This window comes from Ambystoma mexicanum, chromosome 1q (genome assembly GCF_040938575.1).
Source record: "Ambystoma mexicanum isolate Mex_15411 chromosome 1q, UKY_AmexF1_1, whole genome shotgun sequence".
NCBI lineage: Eukaryota > Metazoa > Chordata > Amphibia > Caudata > Ambystomatidae > Ambystoma > Ambystoma mexicanum.
This window is the reverse complement of record NC_090922.1, coordinates 801,987,983-802,011,993: the sequence shown is the minus strand read 5'-3', so window position 1 is coordinate 802,011,993 and position 24,011 is coordinate 801,987,983. Positions and strand designations below refer to the sequence as shown.

The following is a 24,011-nucleotide window of genomic DNA, read 5'->3' as shown; positions in this document are numbered from 1 at the left end:
ATTATACAACGCCGTCCTCGTGTGTTTTATACTATAGCCTGCAAGAAATTTTCTCATTGCCACTGATACAAACTGTACCCCATTATCAGACACGATCTCAACCGGTACACCTTCCTTAAGAAAAATTTTCTCCAAGAAACCAATTAATTCCTTAGCCGTGACCTCTTTCACCGCTTCCCATTCAAACCATTTGGAATGAAAGTCTACCACCACAAATAGAAATTTCAGACCTTCTCCCAGACCTGCTACAGGACCCATGATGTCCACTGCCAACTTGCTCCAAGGCTGGTCTGGTATCACATTAGGTATTAACGGAGCTTCTCTCACCACCCTGCATTTGTCACTAGTTTGGCAAGTCATGCAATCTTTGACATACCCTTCAGCACTTCTATCGATTCCCGGCCACCAATAGTTCTGCCTCAATTTCCTTTTCATGGCAGCTTCTCCGGGATGTCCCTGATGTGCCAGCTTCACTAAAACAGACCTAAGTGACTGTGGGGGAACAATGCACCTACCCCTCCTTAGCCTGCCTTCCCACAAATTCAACTCATCCCTTATTTCCCACCAAGTATTGAATTTACTGTCAAGGTCTCTTTTAGCTGGCCACCCTCTCACTGTCCAACACTTTATTAGCTTAAGATCCTCATCTAATTCTTCTTCCTGTGTCCACTCTTCCTTCCTAACCGCATTCTGTACTTCTGCCACTACTGACTCCTCCTCTTCCTCCTTTTCCTCCACCATTTTACTTTTTACTGGTAATCTTGACATGCAGTCTGCCACCACATTTTTTTTTCCTGGCAAATAGCTTACATCAAAGTTGAAATTTTGGAGTCCCAAACCCCACCTGCTAATCCTTGGGGAGCCCAAAGCCCATCTTCCACTCTCAAAGAGCTGAACCATGGGCTTGTGGTCCGACCTAACCACAAATCTTCTTCCCCACAAGTAATACTTAAAATGGCTCACAGCCCAAAACATGGCCAAGGTTTCCCTTTCAATAACGGAATATTTGCACTCCGCACCTTTCAGCGTCCTAGACGCGAACGCAATGACTCTCTCTGTATTGTCCCTGTCATGCTGCATCAACGTTGCTCCCAGCCCAAGCATACTCGCATCAACCACTAAAACAATTTTATTCTTTGGATCAAATCTACCTATGGATGGCGCTCCACTCACCGCTTGCTTGATACACTCAAAAGCCACATCGCATTCTGCTGACCATTCAAATTTCGCACCCTTTTTTAGCAACATTCTAAGAGGAATGGACACCTTGGCAAAATCCTTCACAAACTTATGGTAATATTCGGCCAATCCTAAAAATGATTTAACTTGTTCCTTGTTCTCAGGTACAGGTGCACTTTTCACTGCCTCCACCAAATTCCTCTTAGGCCTCACCCCTTGATCTATCTCATGCCCAAGGTACTCTACCCTGCGCACCGCAATCTTACACTTGCTCCTTTTCACTGTCAACCCTGCCTCCCCCAATCTGTTCAACACCTCTCTCAACACTTCATCATGCTCTTTAGTGGAACTAGCATATATCATAACATCATCCTGGAACACAATAATGTTCTTTACTCCGCTCAACACTGTTTCCATCACTCTTTGAAATACCGCTGCCGCCAAGGCAAGTCCAAATGGCATCCTGCAATACTTAAATGTTCCAAATACTGTAATGAATGCTGTCAAATGTTGACAATCCTCCTTCAGTGGAACCTGATGGTATGCCTGAGAAAGATCAATGACTGAAAATACTTTGGCATTGTTCAACACAGATAATTTGTCACCAATTATTGGCAGGGGATGTCTATCTATTAAGATATTCCTGTTCAGGTCACGCAGGTCTACACACAGTCTAATGTCTCCATTTGCCTTCGCCGCCACCACCACCGGCGACAGCCATTCAGAGCTTTCACTCTTCTCAATTATTCCTCTTTGAAGTAGCGACTCCACTTCTATCTTTAGTTTTCCACTTAATTCATGAGGCACCGGCCTCACCTTGTGCACTTTTGGACTAGCGCCTGCCTTCAGCTGAATTTGATGTTCAAATCCCTTTAACATTCCCAATTCATCTTGAAACACTTTGGGGTATTCCTTCTCCCACTTATCCTTCAGCTCAGCCACATCAATGGGCCTTTCCGCATTCGTTTGGATTTTGATGCCCAACTTCCACTGTTCACCCCATCCCAGGAGTGACGAACCTTCTTGAGTAACATATATCTCACATTCACAGCTTCTCCCTTTATACTTAATGGAAGCTTGGAACATCCCTAGAATTTCAATTCTCACGTTCCCATATGCATAGGGTTCAATATTGTGTTCCTTCAACTGTCTTACGTCTCCCTGCATGCAACCTAAAAATGTTGCTTTCGACATTAAAGTCCACGGTGAACAACTGTCCACCTTCATTGTCACTACTCTCCCATTGATCATGAACACATCCGTTGGTGCACCACCTTTGCTTGATACTTCCGATACCTCTAGTACATGCTTTGCCTGGCTGCTCAATCCCATTGCAAGATCCTCTTCTTGTTCAGGTACTCTCCCTCCTTCTTCAATGTTCTGCACCATTCCCGACTCACGGCATACTCTCGCAAAATGACCCTTTTTCTTGCATTTCAAGCACGAAATATTCCTGGCTGGACAAAACATGCTTGTTGAGATGTGTCGGTTACTCCCACACTTGTAACATCTTATTTCTTTGTTCGGAACCCCTTTCCGGAATCCCCTCACTACGGCCACTTCTCCTTCCGACTTGTCTCCTTTCATAGTAGTCATGTATTTATGGGTCTGTTCCATGCTTCTTGCCATGTCAATGGCTAACTCCAGCGACGCATCTTTTGACAGTAGTCTCTCCTGTATTTTCACATTATTCGTGCAGCGGACCAATTGGTCTCTTATAAGGGAGTCTGTGAGTAACCCGAACTCACACGTATGACTAAGGGACCTTAACGCTGCAATAAAGTTCTCCACCAGTTCTTGCGGATCTTGTACCCTCTGGAAGAACTTGTGCCTTTCAAACGTTATGTTCTTCTTAGCTTCAAAATGGATTTCCAACTTTCTTTCTGCCATGGAATATTGATCCACCTCTCCTTGGCCTTGCTGCGGAATATCTGGTAATCCATCATAAACACTTCTGCCTTCAGTTCCCAAATTGTGGAGTAAAATTGCTTCTTTTCTCACCGATGCAAACTTATCCCCTCCTATGGCAATCGGGTAAGTGTCAAATAGCTTTTTCCACCTGTCCCACCTTATTGGTGGAGTACCAGGTTCTGGCAGAAACGGTGGCGGTGGTGACATACTTGCTGCCGCCATCTTTATGTAGTATCCTGGTGTTCTAGTCACCCCAAATTGCACCAATTTCACAAATGCACTATTTTATGTCCTTTATAGCGTTCTCCTCTTTGCCCTTGCGTTCTCCCCTTTGTCCTTGCAAGTCTTTCACACCCTAACTGCACTTTAATATGTCCTTTATGATGCCCAGCTCCTCAGTACTGGTACTCCTTTTATTCAATGAACCTCCCCCTCTGGTTGTGTCTTGCCCCCACTCCCCCTGCTCCTCACCTTCTTGCCCAATGAGAGCCGGGGTGGGCGGCACCAACCAGGAACAGCTGTTCAAGCCTCTCTCAATGCGCAGCCGCTTGGAGCAGAGGTGAAGTGGGGAGAGCGTCCTCCTGCAGCGCCACACCCCCTGGGCTCCGCGGAGACAGTCTCCCTGCGGCCGCTCGGAGCAGGGATGGGAAGAGCCTCCTCCCGCAGCGCCTCACTCCCCGGGCGCCGCGGAGACAGTCTCCCTGCGGTCGCTCGGAGCAGGGGTGGAAAGAGCCTCCTACCGTAGCGCCTCACTCCCTGGGCGCCGCGGAGAACAGTTCCCTTGCGGCCTCACACCACTCCGCTCGCAATGCGACCTGCTCTGCTGCCGGTCGCGACCGTCGCACCGTGGACGTCCCTCACTCCTTCAAGAGGAACGTCGGCTCTGTGGCGAGCTCCTTGTGCCTCTTCCTCGTCGCCAATTGAAAGAAATGATACGGCACACAGGCAAGTGACGAGTTATTTATTTTAAGGAGCTCCCCAGAGCCCTTCTCTCTCTACGCCTCGCCGTATTCAAAACAATCTCGACTGCCTCCTGTGGTCACGCGGTTCTCGTTCTAAACAATGACCCGAGAATGCGCGTGACCACAGCGAGGCTTACAAGTAAATCTCTACAACCTACAAAGAGAAAAGGTAAGTAAAGTCAATTTCACTTTACTGTTCTTGGGAATTGTAGTTCAAACAAAAGGTATTTAAACCTGATGAGAAATCTAATGGATTTCTCAGTGAAACTACGCTGAAAATGCTGTGTCACCATACAAGAAGCAGGTGCCTGTGGAGTTTGTCAGACTCAAAAAACAGTGACAACCCAAAGATCAAATCGGGTAAAAGCACATGAGTGAGAAAGACCTCACTCACTCCAGGGTAAAATTAAAAAGTCTTAAGTCCAGCAAAAGAGCTGGGGGGGTCTCTAAGGTTGAAGGGAATTAGCACAGAAATGAAAATTCCCCCTAACGGGGATGTCACTGTGACTAAAGTCACAGCAGCAGAGAAGGGGATTCTAGATATCCCCTTAGCACTCCACATAAGGTGGTGTATGCAAATCTCTCATAGGATAATGTTTTTGGAGGTAGACAAGGCATACCGATATCCTTAAACAGTAGTTGTTAAGAATAGTAAAAATTTCAAAGGAGAACCCAAAAGGTTCCCTGCAACACTGCCCAGAATGTGCTGTGTGCTGCAAAAGTTACACATATGCCTTTAAAGAGATGTGGTGGAAAGTAGACACCATAGTAAAGCTAAAACACAGAGAACAGAGTTCCAAAAGTCAGAGCAAATAAAATTAATGAGTGGGGGGTGGGGGAGAGACTCCCCTCGTTCAGGAAAGAAAGAAACTGGTCCAGAAGTTCACCAAAAAGTGCTGGGGGGGCGAGGGGTCGCGCTAGGTTAGGGGATGAAGCATAAACATGATGCATCTCTCTAACAGCCACCCAGCCTAAACTTGCATGGGTGTGTTTCTATATGGCCCGGTAGGCAGGCTTCTGGAGTGCTGGTGTATGCCAATGCCTGTCACCTTTTTCAGGAAGTGTACCATCTGTCAAGTAGGACTGTAGTTGACGGCAATTCCATCAAATATGTAGGAAGGTACCAGGCTCCCCTGCTGCTCCTCTTCTTTCTCCCCTCCACCTCTGCAGAAGCTCAATTGTAACCACATTGCACCCCTCCCCAGGTGTGCCCCTCTATCAGGAGTGATGTACCACCTTGAGATCATTTCATACTTTCTCTTTTTATTGAGAGCCAAGTGTGGCACGGCAATGCCACACCCTAGTGTAGGACGGGAGGCAGTCATTTAAATTTGCATCTATACCTGTATATTCCCAATACAAGATCTGCCTCAAATTATTTGTTTGAAAGCTGTTGCTGGTCTGGTCGCTGCTGTTTTATGGTCACTCCGCAAGGCCCAATGTCTGATTTGAAGGTTGTGGAAACGCTCACTATGGTAGACCAAAGGTCTCCTTCAAGGAGTTGAACAACCTTATCTGGCCCTTTTCAAATGGGTGTCAGATATTTGCATCCTCCGGACCGCCATGACTTAAAGGCCCAGGTCTTGTATGCTGGATTGAAATTTGGTTTGAAGTGGATAAGTGTTGCCGGACCTGGGTAGGAGGTCAGTCTCAGGCTCTTTGACACTGTCCTACACTTGTAGAGTGGTTTTGGAAGTTTGGAGTTTGTATGTCCCCAGAGGTCTAAGATCACCAGGGATCCAGGGCATATACCTAAGGTGTGTGTCTAACCTGTTACTCTGAATCCCCAACCTTTGTGGTAGTTGGGAGGGTTTGGGGGTGGATCAACCCAGTCTTTAAGAACTGTCAGTTTGGAGGCTTGGAAATATCGCAGTGTTTTGCACAGCCAGACCGCCATTGATCTTGGATCCATATACGGTTGATGCAACAATCCTGCAAGGACTTATTTGCCAAATGAACATAAGATCTCGCGCTAACGTCCCCAAGGTTTGCTGCAGTACCAATACCGGAAGCATCTGGAACAGATACAGTAACCTGGGTAAGATGTTCCTCCTTGAGGCAATTCTTCCTACAATGGACAAGGATTGTAATGTCTTGTTAAGACTGGTTTTCTATAGTCTGGCCTGGTGGGCAAACCTAGTATTGTGACGGGGACAACTCTGCGAGCTGTAGCCAAACCAGTTATGGTAGCAAGGCGAGTAGTCTAGGCTAAGTCTCAAGAGGTGGTGAGCTTCTAAGGGGTCCACAATGAGCACACAAAGTGAAATAGTCGAGGAACACAGGTTGACAAACCAGTATAAGAATTATGGCCAAATAACAGTGAAAAAAGACTACTAGCATGTAATACCATCACTCGATACTAAAAATTAGATGCATATATACAATTACTGGAGTAGGGCAAAATACATATCAAACCACTGAAAAGGAAGGTAGATTAGTATTAGCACTACTAGTCCAAAGAGATTCAACCCTACCTTCAGAAGTCCATCCTTAAGATGTATGGGGCCTTGTGCCAAAGGTTCAGCTAAGTTCCATAAAGTTTTGTTTAGCTGGAAAAAGATGAAGTTCGGATCTCTGGGGTCCGGTGAACAGTTCCAAGTGTCAAAGGACGAGTTAAACTAGCTAACCAACATGTTCCCAACTTTTGGATTGCTTGTGTTAACAAGCAATTGCAAAGCCAAAGTAATCCTAAAATTTACCAAACTTTTAAAAGGGAGTAAAGGGGTTCAGGTATGTATTGCTACAACTCACCCTCCCGTACTCAGTTTCTTCACAGGACTTGGCAGGCCGATTGAAAAGGTCCAAAGTTGCTTTTCCCGCCCTCGGCCCTCGATTCCCAGGGGTTGCAGGTTGTAGCAACCGGTCCGTGTCTGATGCTTGTGCAAGGTCTCCCAGTTGAAGAATGCAGCAGAACACGATGCACGGCTCCTCGCTGGACAGGAATAGACACAGGTAAGGTGTTTTGGACGATGGCCTCCGATGGACAGGGATTCAAAAGGATTCACTTGCCGCGGTCAGACTCTCCCCTCTAATCTCGGGTGCCCTTGATGCTAGGACCACAATTTTGCAGAGGTAAGTCTTGGTGCACCAGATGAAGACTCCCCTCCACCCCACCCCCCCCCCCATATACTACCACTAGATGTCAGACTATGCAGAGCATGTGAATCTAAGCAGATGCAAGCACCGAAATACGATTATGGTGAGTAGTGTATCCCATATGGTTTTCATTGACAATACTTTACATTTTTTTATGATTAGTGTGTAACTGAAGGCCTAATACGCAAGTGTATTTTGATATACTTGCTGTCTATCTTGACTTGGTATCTGATAATATTACCCCCACACAAATGGTCGCCACACATATAGTCGCTGGGAAGGTGACATTATGTATGGCAACCATTTGTAAGGGGACTGGTGGGCTGTCCCCCGCTCCCCTTGGGGGTGCAGGATAAAACATTTCAACCCAGGGTTGCGGGGGTGTCCTGCAGTGCCACAGTGATGATGTCCCCACAAACCACAGGGACGTTATCGCATGGAACCCTTGAATTTAAGTTGCTCTGTTTGGACTCATTGTAGCCCTGGACCACTCTCACTTTTCCTGAGACTAGGCCTTGACTGCTCGCCTACCTTAACTTGATCGGGTTTTTACTAACCTCTGTCTTCCTTGTTTATCTTAATAGGGTGGCCTCAAAGTCCTCCTTCCAGGGCTGATTCTCGAAATCTATCTGAGAATGTATAGAATTGGCTGCCAGTAACCTTCTCACTAAAACTTGTGTTGGGGTAACGCAGGTTTTAGGGAGTATGTTTGTGGAAGCTATACCCCTCTCTTGCTTATTCGTTCCTGTAACTTGGAGGTGACGGGTCTGCAGACCTTCTGAATGAGCTTTCCCGCTCTTCCTGCTATTATTACCATTTTGAAAGCTCTCACTTTGTGAAACTTGCTGAGTGCAACAGTTTTCTGTGCTGTTTGCTGCTGCATTGCCCCAGTCTTGGTGCTGCCATCATCTGTATTCCACTGAGCCACTGTCCTACACATCTTTCTGCAGTCTTCCTCGCTGAGTTTTCCAGCTCTGGCTTGAAGGTCAACATGGTATGGAGCCTGTGTTTCGAGGGGATTGGGTCCTCCGATGTATTCCATATCTATGACAGTAATCACCACAGCTATGCTGCTTCGGAAAATCTTTCGGCGTCTGCGTCCTGCGTAGATTACGTCGATACGCTGTCCTTGAGGACCTCCTCCGACGGCCGACGTCACCAGATGTTATAAGTAGGACGCACGTAGCCTCAGTTCCGTTTTTTCCGCGAACGTGTTAGCTTCGGAGATCTTGGCGCGCCTCGACTCTTTGGAGTTTCTGTTCTTTCGGTTCTTCGAACCTGTTCATTGTGAAGTTTATCGGGATGTCTTCCTCTTCTTCCACCCCGCGTCCGGGCTTCAAGAAGTGTGGGGACTGCGGGCCCAAGATGTCGGTGACGGACTAGCAGACACCTGCCCTCGGGGAGGTCCACGACACAGATGATTGTGTCGACTGGCAGTTGCTTATGTCCAAGGCCTTGCGGGAGCGTAAGAAGAAGCAATCGGTCGGTAAGGGGTTGAAGCCACGGAAGTCGAGGTCCACTGGGCTTTCGACAGACGATTTGAGGGGTGACTCTCTGCATCGTCATCGTAGGTCTCAGGGGTCTCGGTCCCGGAGTGGGTCCCGCCACTCCTCTGCCTCTTTGAGGCACTCCCGGAAGCGCTGTCATCAGTCGCGTTCCCCGTCCTTGTCCGAGGACTCTGCCTGTCGGCGGGTTGCTTATCCCACCAAGCATGCGACTCCAGAGGAATGGGCTTCCTTCGGTAAGAAAATGTTGGCGATTCTTGAATCGCAGAGCACCGGTCCGTCCGCGCCTCTGAGTGGGGTCGGACGTGACCGTACTAGATACACCGCTCGTCCACCTTCGGGCTTGGGTGGGCGGCACGATTCGCGGGAAAGGCCCCGCTCGGACAAGGGGAATCGTTCTAGTCATGCCCGTTCCCGGTCCTCGACGCCCTCGAGACCGTGTGCACCTGTAAAGTCTTCGAAGATGTCGACGCCTGTGGCGCTGAGGTCGATGGACTCTCTCTCTCTCTCGAGGCTCTGCCTCTGAGGAAGTCATCGACGCCATCGGCGCCCAGCTGTCGAAGGACACGCTCGGGGCTCTGCCCTCGAGGCCTGTGTTGAAGCCGTCGATGCTGTTGACGCTGCTTCACTCGACGCCTTTCGAGGCAGTTTTGTCGGAGGTACCCCGTGGCACAGTGGGACCCCCGTGGCACAGTGGAACCCCCTAGAAAGGCTCTGGCCAAGACCAAACATGTCTTTGCCCCCCATTCTGTGCTCACTTTCCACCATCTTGATTATATATCTGAGGTGGATGAGGGTTCTGAAGATGGGATGGTTCCTGATACGGTACCAGACGAGATTATCTCTGAACATAGCCAGATGGGGGACCTGCGTCGGTCACTGCACGACGCCAGTGGTCTGGACACCTCTCCGGAGGTGGAGTTCTTTAGGCCTGAGCCTGGCACCCATGCCAAGTCCTCGTACCGGCGCCTTATGTCGAGGGTCACTGAGTACTTGGGGTGGTCCGCTCCAACAGGGGATTTTCTGCAGGATGACCTGACGGATATCCACGACCAAGGTCCTCCAACTGACTCGGTACTGCCGTTCCATATGGCTCTGCAAAGGAGGGGGGTGGCAGCTTGGACTGCACCGGAGAGTCTCCCTGCAGTGAGCAAGTCTTTGCTGTGAAAATGCCGCCCAGCCAGTAGCGACCCCTGCTACTTGACCACGCACCCCACTCCGGAGAGTTTGGTGGTGCAGGCGGCTACGGCCCCAGCAAAGCAGGCGTCGTATCCTACCGTCCCTCCTGATAGGGACGACAAGCGTTTTGATGGTTGGGTGAAGAAAGTGTTTTCTTCAGGGGGGTATGGCTCTTCAGGCAGCCAACTCCGTATGTGCCTTGTCACGTTTCACGCACACTCTGTGGAACTGTTTCCTTAGCGGCTGAACATATTCCCGAAGGGGACGAACGGGATGGTTTTCTTGCTATGATACAGGATGGCAAGGATGCCATGTGTGAGGCCGTTCAGTGGGGTCTGGACTTTGCAGAGTGCGTCAGCCGGTCCATGGCGGCGAGCACGGTAATACGCAGGTTTGTGTGGTTGCGGAAGTCGGGGTTTGCTCCTGATGTGCAAGCCCGGCTCCTGAACATGCCCTTTGATGGTGTACATATTTTTGGCAGCAAGGCTGACTAGAGCCTTGAGAGGTTGCAGACTTCAAAAGCTGCAGCGAAGTCGTTGAGCGCTGCAGTTCGACAACCTCCGCCTTTTCGTCCTAGGGGTCAGCAATGGAGGAAAGGTTCCTTTCTATACTACTCATCCTTTAGTAAAGTGAGAGGAGCTGCTAGTCAAAGGGGCCACTGTAGGAGTGCCAGAGGTGGAAAACCAGGTACTCGAGGTGCCGAGGCCGCTCAGGCAGTTGCCTCTTTGCCCTCGGGCAACGCCGCAGCCGCTTCAGCTCAGTCATGAGGCCATATCCCATGGTTCGCCGGTTGGGGGAAGGCTGGCGCAGCATCTTGTAGAATGGCGTGCCATTACTTTAGATGTGTGGGTTCTGAAGATCATAGCCCACGGTTACTGTCTTCCCTTTCGGCAGAGGCCTCACGACAGTCCACCAGTGAATCTCTTTGAAGATTCTGGATCTGCTCCTTGCGCAGGAAATTCAAGCCCTGCTGGAGAAAGGCGCCATAGAACTGGTGCCTGTAGCAGAGAGGAGCAAGGGATGGTATTCTCCTTATTTTTTGATTTCAAAGACTGGGGATTGAGACCCATCATGGACTTGCACGGTTTGAACAAACTCCTCAGGAAGGACAAGTTCAAGATGGTTACTCTTTCTCAAGTCCTCCAGGCCCTTCAACTTCAGGACTGGTTGGTGTCTTTCGACCTCAAGGACGCTTATTTTCATGTGCCAAGCCACCCAAAGCACATGAAGTACCTGAGGTTCACGGTCGGCGACTCACACTTTCAGTTTCGGGTCCTGCCATTCGGATTGGTTTCCGCCCTGAGGGTCTTCACCTCATGGTAGTGGTGGCAGCGCATCTCGGGAAAGGGGGGGGATTCACATCTACCCCTACCTGGATGATTGGTTGATAGGGCACGCTCTCCCAAGCAAGCCCTGGATCATCTGTCCGTCACATGCCACTCCCTCCACAAACTGGGCTTCTCCCTCAACTTGAAGTCCCACTTGACGCCAACTCAGAGGCTCCAGTACATCAGAGCAGTGCACGACACGTCCCTGGGGCAGTGTTTTCCTCCCCAGGTGAGGCCTCATCACATTCAGCAGATGGTGCAAAAGTTCCAACATGCCCAGAGTCTCCCTGTGTTCGAGTTCTTGAGCTTGCTCGGCCTCATGGCATCCTGCATTCTTCGGGTGCCAGAGGCCAGGTTGCGGATGAGATCTTTGCAATGGGCACTCAAGCTCCAGTGGTCTCAGTCCTCCAGCAGATTGTCGTACCCTGTTCAGGTGCCGCCCTCGGTCGCCCAGGAACTTCTGTGGTGGGCCGTCAAAAGCAATCTGATGAAGGGGGCTCCGTTTTGGCTGCCCTGGCAAGAGGTGACTATCGTGACGGACGCATCCTTCACGGAATGGGGAGCTCATGTCAACAAACTGACAGTCAGCGTTCGTTGGTCTCTGTCGGAGTCCAGAATCCATATCAATCTGTTGGAGCGGAGGGCCGGCAGACTTGTCCTGAAGGCTTTTCTGCCGACTGTGCGAGCAAAGAATGTCCTGATTCTGACGGACAACACAGTGACCATGCACTACCTCAACAAAAAGGGGGGGGGGGGCAGGGTCACTTCCTCTCTGCAGGGAGGCGATGCAGCTCTGGGCTCTGGTTCTGGGCAATCCAGCAGGAAATTTCGATCTCAGCAGTTCATCTGGCCGGAGACGAAAATGAGACGGTGGACGCTCTGAGCAGGCAGAGCGGGATCTCTCACGAGTGGGAGTTGGCTCAGGAGATTCTCCTGGAGATCTTCACCCTTTGGGAGACCCCTCAAGTGGATCTCTTTGCTTCCAGTGTCAACCGGAAGTGCGAAAGGTTCTGCTCGTGGAAATTTCCTCCAAGAGGAGCCTTGGGAGACGCGTTCGTAGTGGAGTGGTCATTCCCACTGCTGTACGCGTTTCCTCCAGTTCCCGTCATCGCGCAAGTGCTGCAGAGGTTACGCAGGTTCGGTTCCCGGATGATCCTCATTGCTCCGGCATGGGCCAGGAGGACGTGGTACCCGGACCGTCTCGACTTGTCCATCTGCCCTCCACGTCTTCCCTACCGAGACGATCTGCTCTCACGGGAGGGGGGGGGGTCAGGTTCTCCATCCAGAGATCAGATCCCTCAACCTTCACGCTTGGCTTCTGAAAGGTTGAGGTATAGGGATTGGGACCTCCCTGAAGACGTGATGGAGGTGCTGCTTTTCGGCCAGACGGCCGGGGACAAAGTCCCTGTACCGTTGCCGTTGGAGAAAGTTCTGCGACTGGTTCAGGGTTAAGAATGTGGATCCTTTTTCATGTGACATTTCTGTGGTTCTGTCTTTTTTGCTTTCTTTAGCCCACAGGCGCATACAAGTGGGTACCAATAAAGGTGACTTGGTGCCTGCTGTCCATACTTAAGCGCTCGTCTGAGGAGTGTTCTTATTTTAAAATTCCTTTAATTTGTCAGTTTCTAAAAGGGCTCACTAATGTGTTCACGCCGTCCCCTTTCCAGGTGCCTGGTTGGGATTTGAACCTTGTTCTCAGGTTTCTAATGGGTGTTCCGTTTGAGCCTTTACATTCTTGCCCTTTGAGACTGTTGACTCTTAAAACTGTATTTTTAGTTGCGGTCACTTCCGCTCGCAGAGTGAGTTACAGGCACTTTCAGTTAAGCCACCCTTCACTGTTTCATAAGGACAGGGTTGTCCTTAGAGTTCGTCCTTCCTTTCTTCCGAAGGTGGTGTCGGAATTTCATTTAGGCCAGAAGGTTGTTCTTCCGGCATTTTAGCCTCCTCTGCATCCTGGTAAGGATGAGGAGAGGCTCCATAGGTTAGATCCTAGGCGAGTTTTAAGTTTCTACATTTCACGCATGTCCCTGGTCAGAGTGGACAATCAACTCTTAATTGGTTACGCTGGAAGGCGTTTGGGACAAGCTGTTACTAAGCAGACTTTGTCTCGATGGATTATCTTGGCAATTTCTGAATGTTACCACTTGGCGGGTAAGGACCCTCTGGTAGGCTTGCGGGCCCATTCTACCAGGGGTATGGCTGCCTCTACTGCCCTGCAGAGGGGTGTTCCTATTCGTAATATTGGTGATGCTGCCACCTGGGCTTTCGGTCCATACGTTTGTACGTCACTACTCCCTCGATTCAATCCGTGGGCAAGATCTAGCCTTTGGCAAGGCAGTCCTTTACTCTAAAATCTGATTGGGCATTCTAAATTTCTATATTCTAAATTCTTTTCCCACCTCCTTTGTTGGTACTACTTTGGGAGTCTGTCATAGATGTGGAATACGTCGGAGGATCCAATCCCCTCGAAGAACAAGTTACTTTTACCTGGTAACGTTCTTTCGATGGGATGGTCCGATGGCGTATTCCATATCGCTGCCTTCCCCGCTACAGAATTTCTTATGCGATTGCAGTTTACGTTTCTGCAAGGCTTCTGTGGTCGGACTGGCAGAAGATCGTTATGGGAAAAAAACTACAACTGGGGCTATGGGCGTCGTGCGTCCTACTTATAACATCTGGTGACGGCAGCCGTCGGAGGAGGTCCTCGAGGACGGCATATCAACGTAATCAACGCAGGACACAGACGGCGAAAGATTTTCCAAAGCAGCACAGCTGTGGTGATTACTGTCATAGATATGGAATACGTCGTCGGACCATCCCATCGAAAGAACCTTACCAGGTAAGAGAGTAACTTGTTCTTCTCTTTAGGTCTGTTTGGGTCGGGGGTGGCTCAGCATCTTGTAAACCGCACCTGGAAGATAAGGCCCTGTAAATAACAGATTGTTTTGTGCTGCCAACGTGACTACTTGTCTTTGGATCCTGGGGTGGGCAATTATTCATAATACTTTACTTCAGTGGTCCTCCTGGCCCCTGGTCGAGATTCCTTGGAGGATAGTCTCTGCCACATTTCTCAGACTTCTATTGGGGGTCGTCCTCCCCTGCTGTTGCTTCCTCTGGGGCCCTTGGTTCGTCCTTCGACCTCGAACATGTCTTTCAGGGTCTTTTCTGGCCTTCCTTGCTGTTTGTCACTGCAGAGTCTGCGCCTCTGGGATAGAACTGACTTGCCTCTACTAAAAAAGATGGTCCATTCTTTCCTCCTATTATTTCTAGTGGAACGTTGAACTTGCTCTGGAATTGTGCCCATTGTCTCTAGGTTACTCACCTGCCCATGGGCATTTTTCCTGGACCAACAAGGGGTCAGTGAGCTATGGACAAAGTATTAGAATTTTGGTACTCTTGATTTATTAATTAGTTTTTAAAACATGCTCTGCATTTCTCTGCTCACTCTGTTTTAACTTTGTGGCTAATCTTGGTAACACTGTAAATATATATTTTCCCCTTAAATGTAAAACTTAAGATGTTTCCAAAATGTTGTAATCATTCTTGATGCCTTTGCTTTAATTTCCTACCTGACTGTTTTATTGGTGTGCATTTGCATTCATTTTAGTATTGTGACTGAGCAGGGTCCAAATTGATGTGCATTATTGTTATAGGGCTTAGAGATTTTCAGTATGTATTTCCTCATTGGTAAACATGTCTGTTTCCCTTTTTCTCCCAACCCCTACATATGTTTGACAATGATCACCAGATCTAGTACCTTGCACATATGCCAGGTGTGGGTGGTATCTTAAAGACACTACAGAAATGTACAGGCCTTTAGGGGTTCTGCTTGTTGGGTTTTGTGGTTAGTTCTCCCCACACACCTATTTTATGCTGCTGCAAACACTAATGGTACCAACTACCTACTTTGGTTTGCCAGGCCATCCCATTAAACATGTTAACCAATTTCCTGTCCTTTGCTGCCTTATTGTATGAATGGTGGAGTCATTTCTCGCTTTGATGGTTTTCCTTTTAAACATTCAGCTCGCTACAGGAATCAGACCAGTCAGGCAGAATCCTACTACCGTCACGCTGCCCAGCTGGTGCCATCCAATGGTGAGTGCTTCATGGTTTTAGAACCTTTCATTATGGGGGTGGAAGTATGTGTGGGGCCTGACGGCGACACCTGTGGGGTGGGGTGGGAGTGAGGTTCGAGTGTGGCTATAGTTTCAGCATCAGTACAGATTCTGTCCTAGCTTGTACCATAATCTTTGTATTGAGAAACATAGAAACTCTTTTGTGAAATTACTCCCTTAAAATGGATTTTCAGAACCATAACTTTGGGAGGGTTATGAGATGCCAAGATAGTTGGTGAACAGTTATTGACAGTCTAGCCAGACTCAATCAAGGTAACATTCGCTAGACTGTAGGAGTTATGGGGGTGGTGTGTAAGTACACAACCACATGTAAATGATCAGGAATTCACACAAGTATGCAATATTTTAGGCCTTAAAACACTAAGCCAGTAAGACTTGAGAAAAGCATATATCGCATGACCCTTATGTACGCACAAAATTACATCATAGGGGCCATGGTCGTAATTTCAACCCCAGCTGAATTTCATGGGTTTTATTGCAATAAATCGTATCATCTTGACGGTTGTAATGGAGGGATGGAGTGCGAGTGGCGGACATGTGTTTATTCAAGAATCGGGTAAGCGCCCTGCACTGATATTGCCATCAACTTCACAGTTAATGGTCCCCTTTGAATCTCCATACGATATGGAACTTGCTGTGAACCAAGTTCCATATCACAAGATGTGCACTTTACACATTTGATTGACTTGCTCAATAACAAAATGTAGCACTTATTTGGCTAAATGCAAGTAACAAACTCATTAATTGCAACTAATTTGGTGAAATACTCGTATTCCTATAACCAAATAACTTCTATACTAATCTAATACAGAGTACAAGAACTGATGCCTAATTCTAAAACTAACATCTACATTCCTTAGTGACAAGTAGCTTTAACTTAACTTCAACCGTTGAACCCCATGTAGTCGCTCTTGTTGTGACAAATGATTGTACTACTGTAACATGTACAAGTGATCTATAGCCTCAATCCACTTAATCTTCTAGAAAACACTGGACCACTCACTACTACGATTTCCACTGCCATCAGTACTACCACTCACATTCATGCTACCCTGCAGGCCATCTACATCCAGTTGCTCACGTTCTCTTCGGCAACCTCATATATATATACCTTCCATTCTCCTCCCCATGTGCTTGCCCGACTGAGTCATCCTTCGCTTGTTCTACCTCTGACCATCATCCAACACTACATTATGTGTGCCAATACACACCACCTTCCTCTGTTCTAGACCGATTCTCCTTTGCTCACTCTCCCTGGTTTCCTGATTCTTCATATCTTCTTCCTCCAATTGATGCCCCACTGCCCTTTGTTCCTTCTAATCATACCTTCACTTGTACTCCTATCTGGTATCTACTCACCCTTTCAACTATCTCGCCCTCATCCAAACTAATCTCCCTTCCAACTCCCATCCATGGGGCACTCATGTCTCATTTCATGTTTCTTCTCCTCATTACAAAGGGAGTAGCCCGTAGCAGGATGAGGTGTATCCCTGTATGCAACAATCCTCTCCGCCAGTACACGCCCCAATGGCAACATACATGCTAGTGCCAAGTGTTGCATGAGATTTTCATATTTAGGATAAATCTTCCTGACCGGTGTCAACCCCAGAACATTTAGGCTTGGTTGCCCCTTTGGGCTTCACTTTTAATTTCTTTCATGAACTTGGGTGAACTACTGTTCCCCAGTAATGGAAGGATTTTCATCACCTTTACGTTTTGAATAAGTGAGCCAGCACACCCCACCTTATGTGGAGTTCTGGGGGATACAATGTATTACCTTTCCGACGGACCTGGTAACCTTCTGTTACAATTGCAAGTTTACTTGAATGGCTTATGACTGTAACTACTTTTATGACTTTTAGTCATTATTACTTGCAGACTGTTAAATCAGCCTCGGTAATGCACAGAAGAGCCACAATATTGCTAAAATAGGGTGCTCCTTTTTTCCCCATTTCTTGTGTGCTTGCTGTTTCCAAAGTGCTCCCTCTGCAATTCTAAGCTGGAACGACATCAGTGGAAGTTTTGTCTTCGGTGGGAATCCTTTGGATTCCCCGGCAAGGCTCCAAAGTGTCTGAGAAGGCTCAAAGCGAGGGAGGAGTCCAAAACTCTGCAGCCCTTTTGTCTTTCACCTTGCCTGAAAAGGACCAACTCCAAGGATTGGACAGCCAGACTGCCCTTTTCTGTAAAATACAGGGGGAGATTGCAGAAGCTGTGCTGTAATTCCTGTTAAATACTCTGAACCTGGAAGCTTCTGGTAAGTTGACCACTCGAGCTAAAAACCAAAGAGGAAGCTGAAGAAAAGACAGCTGTAGTGATTTCCAGCAACCGGAGAGCCTGCTGTGTAACCAGAACCTGCTGTTGCCCTTCCTCCCAATTGACCTGTGGCCCCAAACGAAACTCCTACCCAGAGGGTGGTGAGATCCACTAGACTAAAGAAGACCTGCATGTTGAGCCGTCCTGCGACCTTGCTGGGCTGCACTACCCCAATACCTTGGGACCTTGAGATATTACGCGGTGCTGTCTTCTGAAGTCCGAATCACACAAACTTTGGTGGCCTCCTGCTGGACCCCCAGAGACTTCATTTGAATCCTTGAAGGTCCCCTTACCAGAGTGCTGGACCAGATTAGCGACAAGAATCCAACCAGTGATATTCAGTCTTCTCCTGGCTCCTGAAAAGGATGCCAAAACCACAGAACCACATCCAGCCGCGAAGAAACTTGCCTGGAGTCTTCCCTGTTGATCCTGCTGGAAATTCCCTTTCAGTGTCCAGTCTTCACGACAATGAATCGACCAGGTTTTTGGCTGCAGATCCTGAAGATGTCCTGCTGAAAAACTCCTTCTGTGGTGAGGCACTGTGTTGGCTGAGGTATTACTTACCTTTTTATTTTTTTATAACTCTGTTTGAGTTTAAACAACACAACAAGACAAACGTGAAACCTAGGCAAACCTCAGGTCAAGGCAGTATGGCAGTATCACAAACAAGAGCCCTGCTGGGCCAAGAACCGTAAGACATTTGTAGGACAAGGTCGGTAACCATCTACTTTCATGAATGGATTTCAGTGAGCATCAAGCCATTTACCCCATATTTTTTCGAATTTGCGGGGGCAGCCGGTGCGTTATAGATCCGGCGTTCCGAGGCAGCGCATCTGTCCAGCTCATTACTCCAGCGGTTCAGAGACAGTGGGTCGGCAGAGCCCCATTTTGCCGCTATTAGTCTTTTGCCTGCCCCCAATGCTATCGTGAGATTTATTCATATTTTGAGGGGTCAACTTCACCCCTGATGCCTAAGAGTACAATTTTGGGATCCCTAGGGATTGGTGTCGCCAGGGTAGCTGAGATCATGTTAATACAGCTCTCCCAGAAGACCTGTATCACCCGGCAGTCCCATATCATATGGTAGAAGGTGGCAGGTTCCATTTTGCTTCTAAGGCACATCTCGTCTTCCAATCCCCCCCATCTGGCCATGGCCGTGCGTGAATGGTATGAGCGGTGAAGGATTCTCAATTGTATTAGCCTGAGTTTAGATTCTATGCCAATTTCTCTAGGGGACATTAATGCCTCCACCCAGTCTTCTGGTTCCAGGTGACCTATATCCCTTTCCCACTTCTCTTTGAGCCCTTCGAGCTGAGGAGCCCCGAAGGAGTTAAGGGCTTGATAGAGAGTGGATGTGACCTTAGAGGCAATGCATTGCGGGAGGATATTGGTCTCAATGGGAGCACAGGGGGGTATGTTTGTCTTATCAGGGAATTGGGTGCGGATGGCGTGGGCCAGCTGCTCATATCGAAACCGGTCCATGGGGGCGAGGTCGAATTGCTCTTGCTTGGCCTCGAAGTCCAGGAGGTGACCCCGTTGTATCACGTGTGCTAATGTGTGTATCGCTTTCCCGCACCAGTGACCGAATGAGCCCATTTTCACTATTTCCGGGAGGAGCGTGTTGTGCCATAGGGGTTGGGATAGTGTTGGCTTTCCTTTCCAGCCAATTAGTTTGTGCGCCTCCCGCCAGGCCTGGCAAATATGGTGCATCATTCCGGGTAACATCGGGGGTTGGTTGTGGGTGGCATACAGGATCTGCAGTGGGGTTAACGGGGTCATGATCTCTATTTCAATACGGATGTGGGGAAGCGTGGGGTCTGCGTGTATCCAGTCGTTTACTCCCCGATTCGTGCTGCAAGGTAATAAGTGCGTATGTAGGGTAAACCGATGCCTCCCTCCCAAACTGATCGCTAAACCGTATCAAGGGCGATTCGGGGTTGTGTCCCACCCCACAGCAGCGTGCGAAGGTGTCTGTCTATGAGTGCGAAGGTTTCACGGGGAATGACAAGTGGGGCGTTTTTGGAGTACGTACAGCAGTCTGGGGAGGGGTCATCATCTTAAAGAGCGCAGCTCTGCCCATTAGTGATGGGGGGAGTGATTGCCAGTGGGAGGTATCTCTATTGAACCGGTCAATTACTGGTTGTAGGTTCAGTTGGAGGAACCCTCCAAGTGTCGGATTGAGTCGTGTACCCAGGTATTTAAATTCCCTAAAGGAGACATGATTTGGGCAGGTCTCGGGGATCGCAGACTCGCTGCCCTGAATCGGGAAGTAAATGGTTTTGGCTTCATTCACCTTCAGGCCCGCAAAGTTTTGATACTCCCTGAGAATGAGGGAGACAGTCGGGCAGGAAGTGCTCGGGTTACTAAGGTATATGAGGAGGTCATCCGCATAGAGCGACAGTCGGTCCTCCACCAACCCCCCCCACCGGCCAGGCGAATCCTGTCCAGTTGGTGTTAGCCCTAAACTCAATTGCGAGTGGCTCGATGGCCAGGAGGAAAAGAAGCTGGGAGAGCGGGCACCCCTGCCTCTTACCTCGGCCCAAGGGAAATGATTCAGAGGACCTGCCGTTCACCCTTACCATGGCGTCCGGGAATGCATAGAGAAGTTTGACCCATGATATAAACGTTTGCCCCAGGTTCATCCGAGCCATGTTCGCCCACAGAGCATCCCACCCCACAGTCAAATGCCTTTTCAAAGTCCACTGCCATGAGGGCAAGTGGGGCTGGTATCTCCTTAGCTCTACTCGGCGCCAGTTGAACTCGACGTAGGTTCATGCGAGTGGATTTATTGGGCATGAATCCACATCAGTCTGGGTGGATGAGGGTTTCTATCACCTGCAGTAGTCTGTTGGCGAGTGTTCTGGCGAGGACCTTGGCTTCACTGTTGATCAGGGATATGGGACAATAGGAGGCACATTCGTCCGGGGGTTTCCCAGGCTTATGTATGACGATTATGCATGCCTTCCTGAGGTCCAGGGGGAGTGCCCCTAGCTCTTTGCTGCGTAGGAACATAAGGTGGAAATGGGTGGGTAGTGTACCACCGAGGCATTTCCATGTTTCTGTAGGGAATTTATTGGGGCACTGGGTTTTCCCGGGTTGGAGCTGTGCAAGCGCCTCTTGCACCTCGGTTACAGTGATTTCAGCGTTCAGGAGATCTGTTTGGCGTTGTGAGTTTCAGGGTCTCAATCCGGTCAAGGTAGCATGAGGGTTCCGAAGGCGGGCTTGCGGCAGGTGGGGTGTAGAGCGTCTTATAGTAGGCGGCAAATGCCTCAATGTCGGAGTCTTCCATGAGCAGTGTTCCGTCTGGAGACTTAATGGCCTGTACGTATCCCCTGCTCCGTTCGCGCCTCTCCAACCAGGCCAGGGTCTTATTAGGTTTGTCGCCCCGTTCATAAATTTGGCTCCGGACTAGTTGATGGGCTGTTCGTGCATTGTCTTGAGCCAGGTTGCGAAGGGCGTGTATTACTTACCTTAAGCCTTTTGTGATTCTTGTGTAGCTTTGTGGTGTCATGTGATTGGGAGTCTTCTCCTCTTCACCCACCGGTTGTCTCTGCCTTGCTCTGAGCAGGCATTTTCCCCAAGCCTTCTGGACTGCAATCTCAAAGGATCTGGTAAGGAAACCGTTTGGGAAGCAGCCTTAGCGGCTGGTTGATGCTCAGTGTAGGTAGTTTTACATTGATTGTAATCTGTTTTGGCCTGTTTCATGTACTCTACTGGAGGGGTTTGAGCGTTTTATAATTGTTTATTTGACCAACCTGTGCTATAGTGATAGTGATGGGGATGGGGGGTGGGGGGGGGTCTGTTGTGTTTTTGTAGCTTCTGACCCTGTATTTCTGTGCTGGCCTGCATGTAGTGTGTGCAGTCCCTGGGGTGTAGTCCTTTGTTTCTGGCGTTCTCTCAGTGCAGCCGCCCCCAGCCTGCCCATCTCCCCTGATTGGTACGTTCCCCTATTCATAACTGCCCTCTGCGCATGCAGCCCCTGCGGCTAAAGGCGCCAAGTAAAAGGGCGGCTCCCACAGAGGCGGCTCCAGATTGTGTCTGCAGGTGTCTGCAGGTGTCTGCAGGTGTCTGCAGGTGTCTGCAGGTGTCTGCAGGTGTCTGCAGGTGTCTGCAGGTGTCTGCAGGTGTCTGCAGGGGAGGCCAGCGGCAGCCGTCAACCAGCAGCATCCATCAACATAGGTGTGACCTGGGTGGGGAGGAGAGCAGTCGCCATCTACTCCAGAAGCCCTGCCACTCTACGTGCCCTCAGACCATAGCAGACCAGGACATTAACATAAACCTGCTTATCAACTAGACAAAATTATGACCATTAGCCTGCGTTGCATCGAGATAGGATTTGATTGTCAATGTTAGCAAGTGCCACACTTAGAATTGCGAATGTTAGCCGTTGCTGCATCTAAACTGCATTGGGAATATTACCAATGCCACATTTAGATAGAATTGTGAATGCTAGCTTGCTTTGCATCTAGACAGGATTTTGAAGGTGGGCCAGTGCCACACTTGGATATAATTGTGAATATTGGCGTGCGTTATATATACACACACACGCTATGTGCTAAATTTCCACATTCTTTCTAGATGTGGCGAGTGAATATCTCTGCATTTCTATCTAGATCTTGATATATATATAATTTCTTTCGCTTGTAGAATCTGCTTAGATCACATGCTGTGCATAGGCTGACATCTAGTGGAAATTGCGAAGTATTAGTTTGTTTTTCAAAACTCGAAAATGGGCGTCGACACAGGGCGTGCCAGTAATACTATCCCTAGTGTGATGTCCACTGTACCCATGATCCCTCACGTGTCTAGGACCCTCAGTTTGTGTTTTTTCCACCATACTGGTCGGAAGCATTCAGCAGAGTTCCCTGGCATTAGCCATACTTTGAAAAATATTGTTATTTCCCCTTTTTCTCCACCCTAACGTCGAGTTAGCGAAATAAGACACTCGACGCCAAACCGGAGAAGAAAGCGACCGTCGAGCACTTCACGACGGAGTGGGCCTAGGAAGGCCTCTGGCCTTAGCCCGGGCCTCGAAGGCATCTGGCCTCGGCCCTACAAGTGGGGAGAGTGGGGGGTGGACATACTCTACACTCTTATATACTTTCTTATATATATTCCTACACTTACCAGCCCGCTGCCTCAAGGTGCGTATGGAGGGTACCCCTTTCCAATTTTGCCTAAAGTGCAACCGCAAGTATCCTTGGGTTGACGGACACGCCACGTGCAATCTCTGCAACTTGCCTCGGGGTGATCCCTTGGCAAGCAGAGCGTGTAGTAGGTTCAAACCTAAAACACTAAAAGACTGTTCCACCAAGCGTTGGGCCCACCACAGCAGGAGTCAAGAGGCCATGGCCGTGGAGAGTGCCTTCGGCGACGGCAGCGACGCTGTACTTTCGGACGGCGAGGGCAACACAGCGTCGAAAGACAGCCAGGCACAGGTCCCAGACCTCGGAAGGTCGTCAGGCAGGGCGGCTATGGGGAAGACCCCCAGCGACGTAAGCACAACCCACAGCACTTTCAAACACATGAAGTCCCACCGAGACTCTACGCGCACGTCAAGCTCTCGGAAAGAGGCACATTGGGAACGGTCCGAATCGGCGTCCTCTGGGCGTTCGCGATCTAGATTGGCGCATAAAGCCAGGCAATCATCCACTATTGCCAAGAGTACCTCGCTGCCCAAGGTAACCGAGCTGTGATCATTGGAAGACGAAACCGACCTTTATACCCAGACCGCACTCCAGGAGTCGGCGTCAGCATCCCAAGTAACGCCCATTCCCGAATCCCAACCTACACGGTCTAAGGATAGTACCACCACTAACGAAGCTCGACGCCAGGCGTCGACAAGCTCTGAAGGCCCAAAGAAGCAAGGAAAACACTCTTCCAGCCACGGGGAGGGGGGGGGGGGAAACAGAGGAAGCAGTCTCAGCCTACTTCCACACCGCAGAAACATTCCACTCACAGACGGGTCTCACACCTCTATTATAGATGAGACAGGGAATCTTCCTCCCAGGCAGAGTCATTCCCAGCTCAAGAGAGTGGTCTAGTAAGGACATAGTCATGTCAAGAATGTCATCATTGGCAGATTTCTATGCTAAAAATCCCGAACATTTCCTCACTTATAACCCCGACGGGTCAGCACCCTCAGGCTCCAAAGATCCAATTCCCCCCCCCCCCCAACTAAAAAGTCCCGGTTCCAAACAACACGGTCTTCAGATCCCTTCCACGTTCACCCTTATTCTCAAGAACAAGAAGGTCCTTCCCTTTGTGAGGATACAGATTTGGGCATGTTGGAAGAACAGACTGGGACAGGATACTATGGGGACGATGAGGAACAAGAGGAGGAAGAGTACGACCCAGAAATATACAGGGTAGATTCCCCGGTAGATAAAGAACCACCGGTTA

The 24,011-nt window shown here is 49.2% G+C and overlaps 1 protein-coding gene across 6 annotated transcripts in view; it reads left to right on the top strand.

Moving 5' to 3' along the window:
- Positions 1 to 24,011, top strand: part of SMG7 (SMG7 nonsense mediated mRNA decay factor) — a 1,316,737-nt gene that overhangs the window by 311,066 nt on the left and 981,660 nt on the right. For all 6 annotated transcript variants that reach the window (XM_069641403.1, XM_069641402.1, XM_069641401.1 and 3 more), the window contains exon 6: positions 15,184 to 15,255. In XM_069641403.1, coding sequence (XP_069497504.1) covers positions 15,184 to 15,255 — 72 coding nt within the window. The remainder of the gene's footprint in view (positions 1 to 15,183; positions 15,256 to 24,011) is intronic.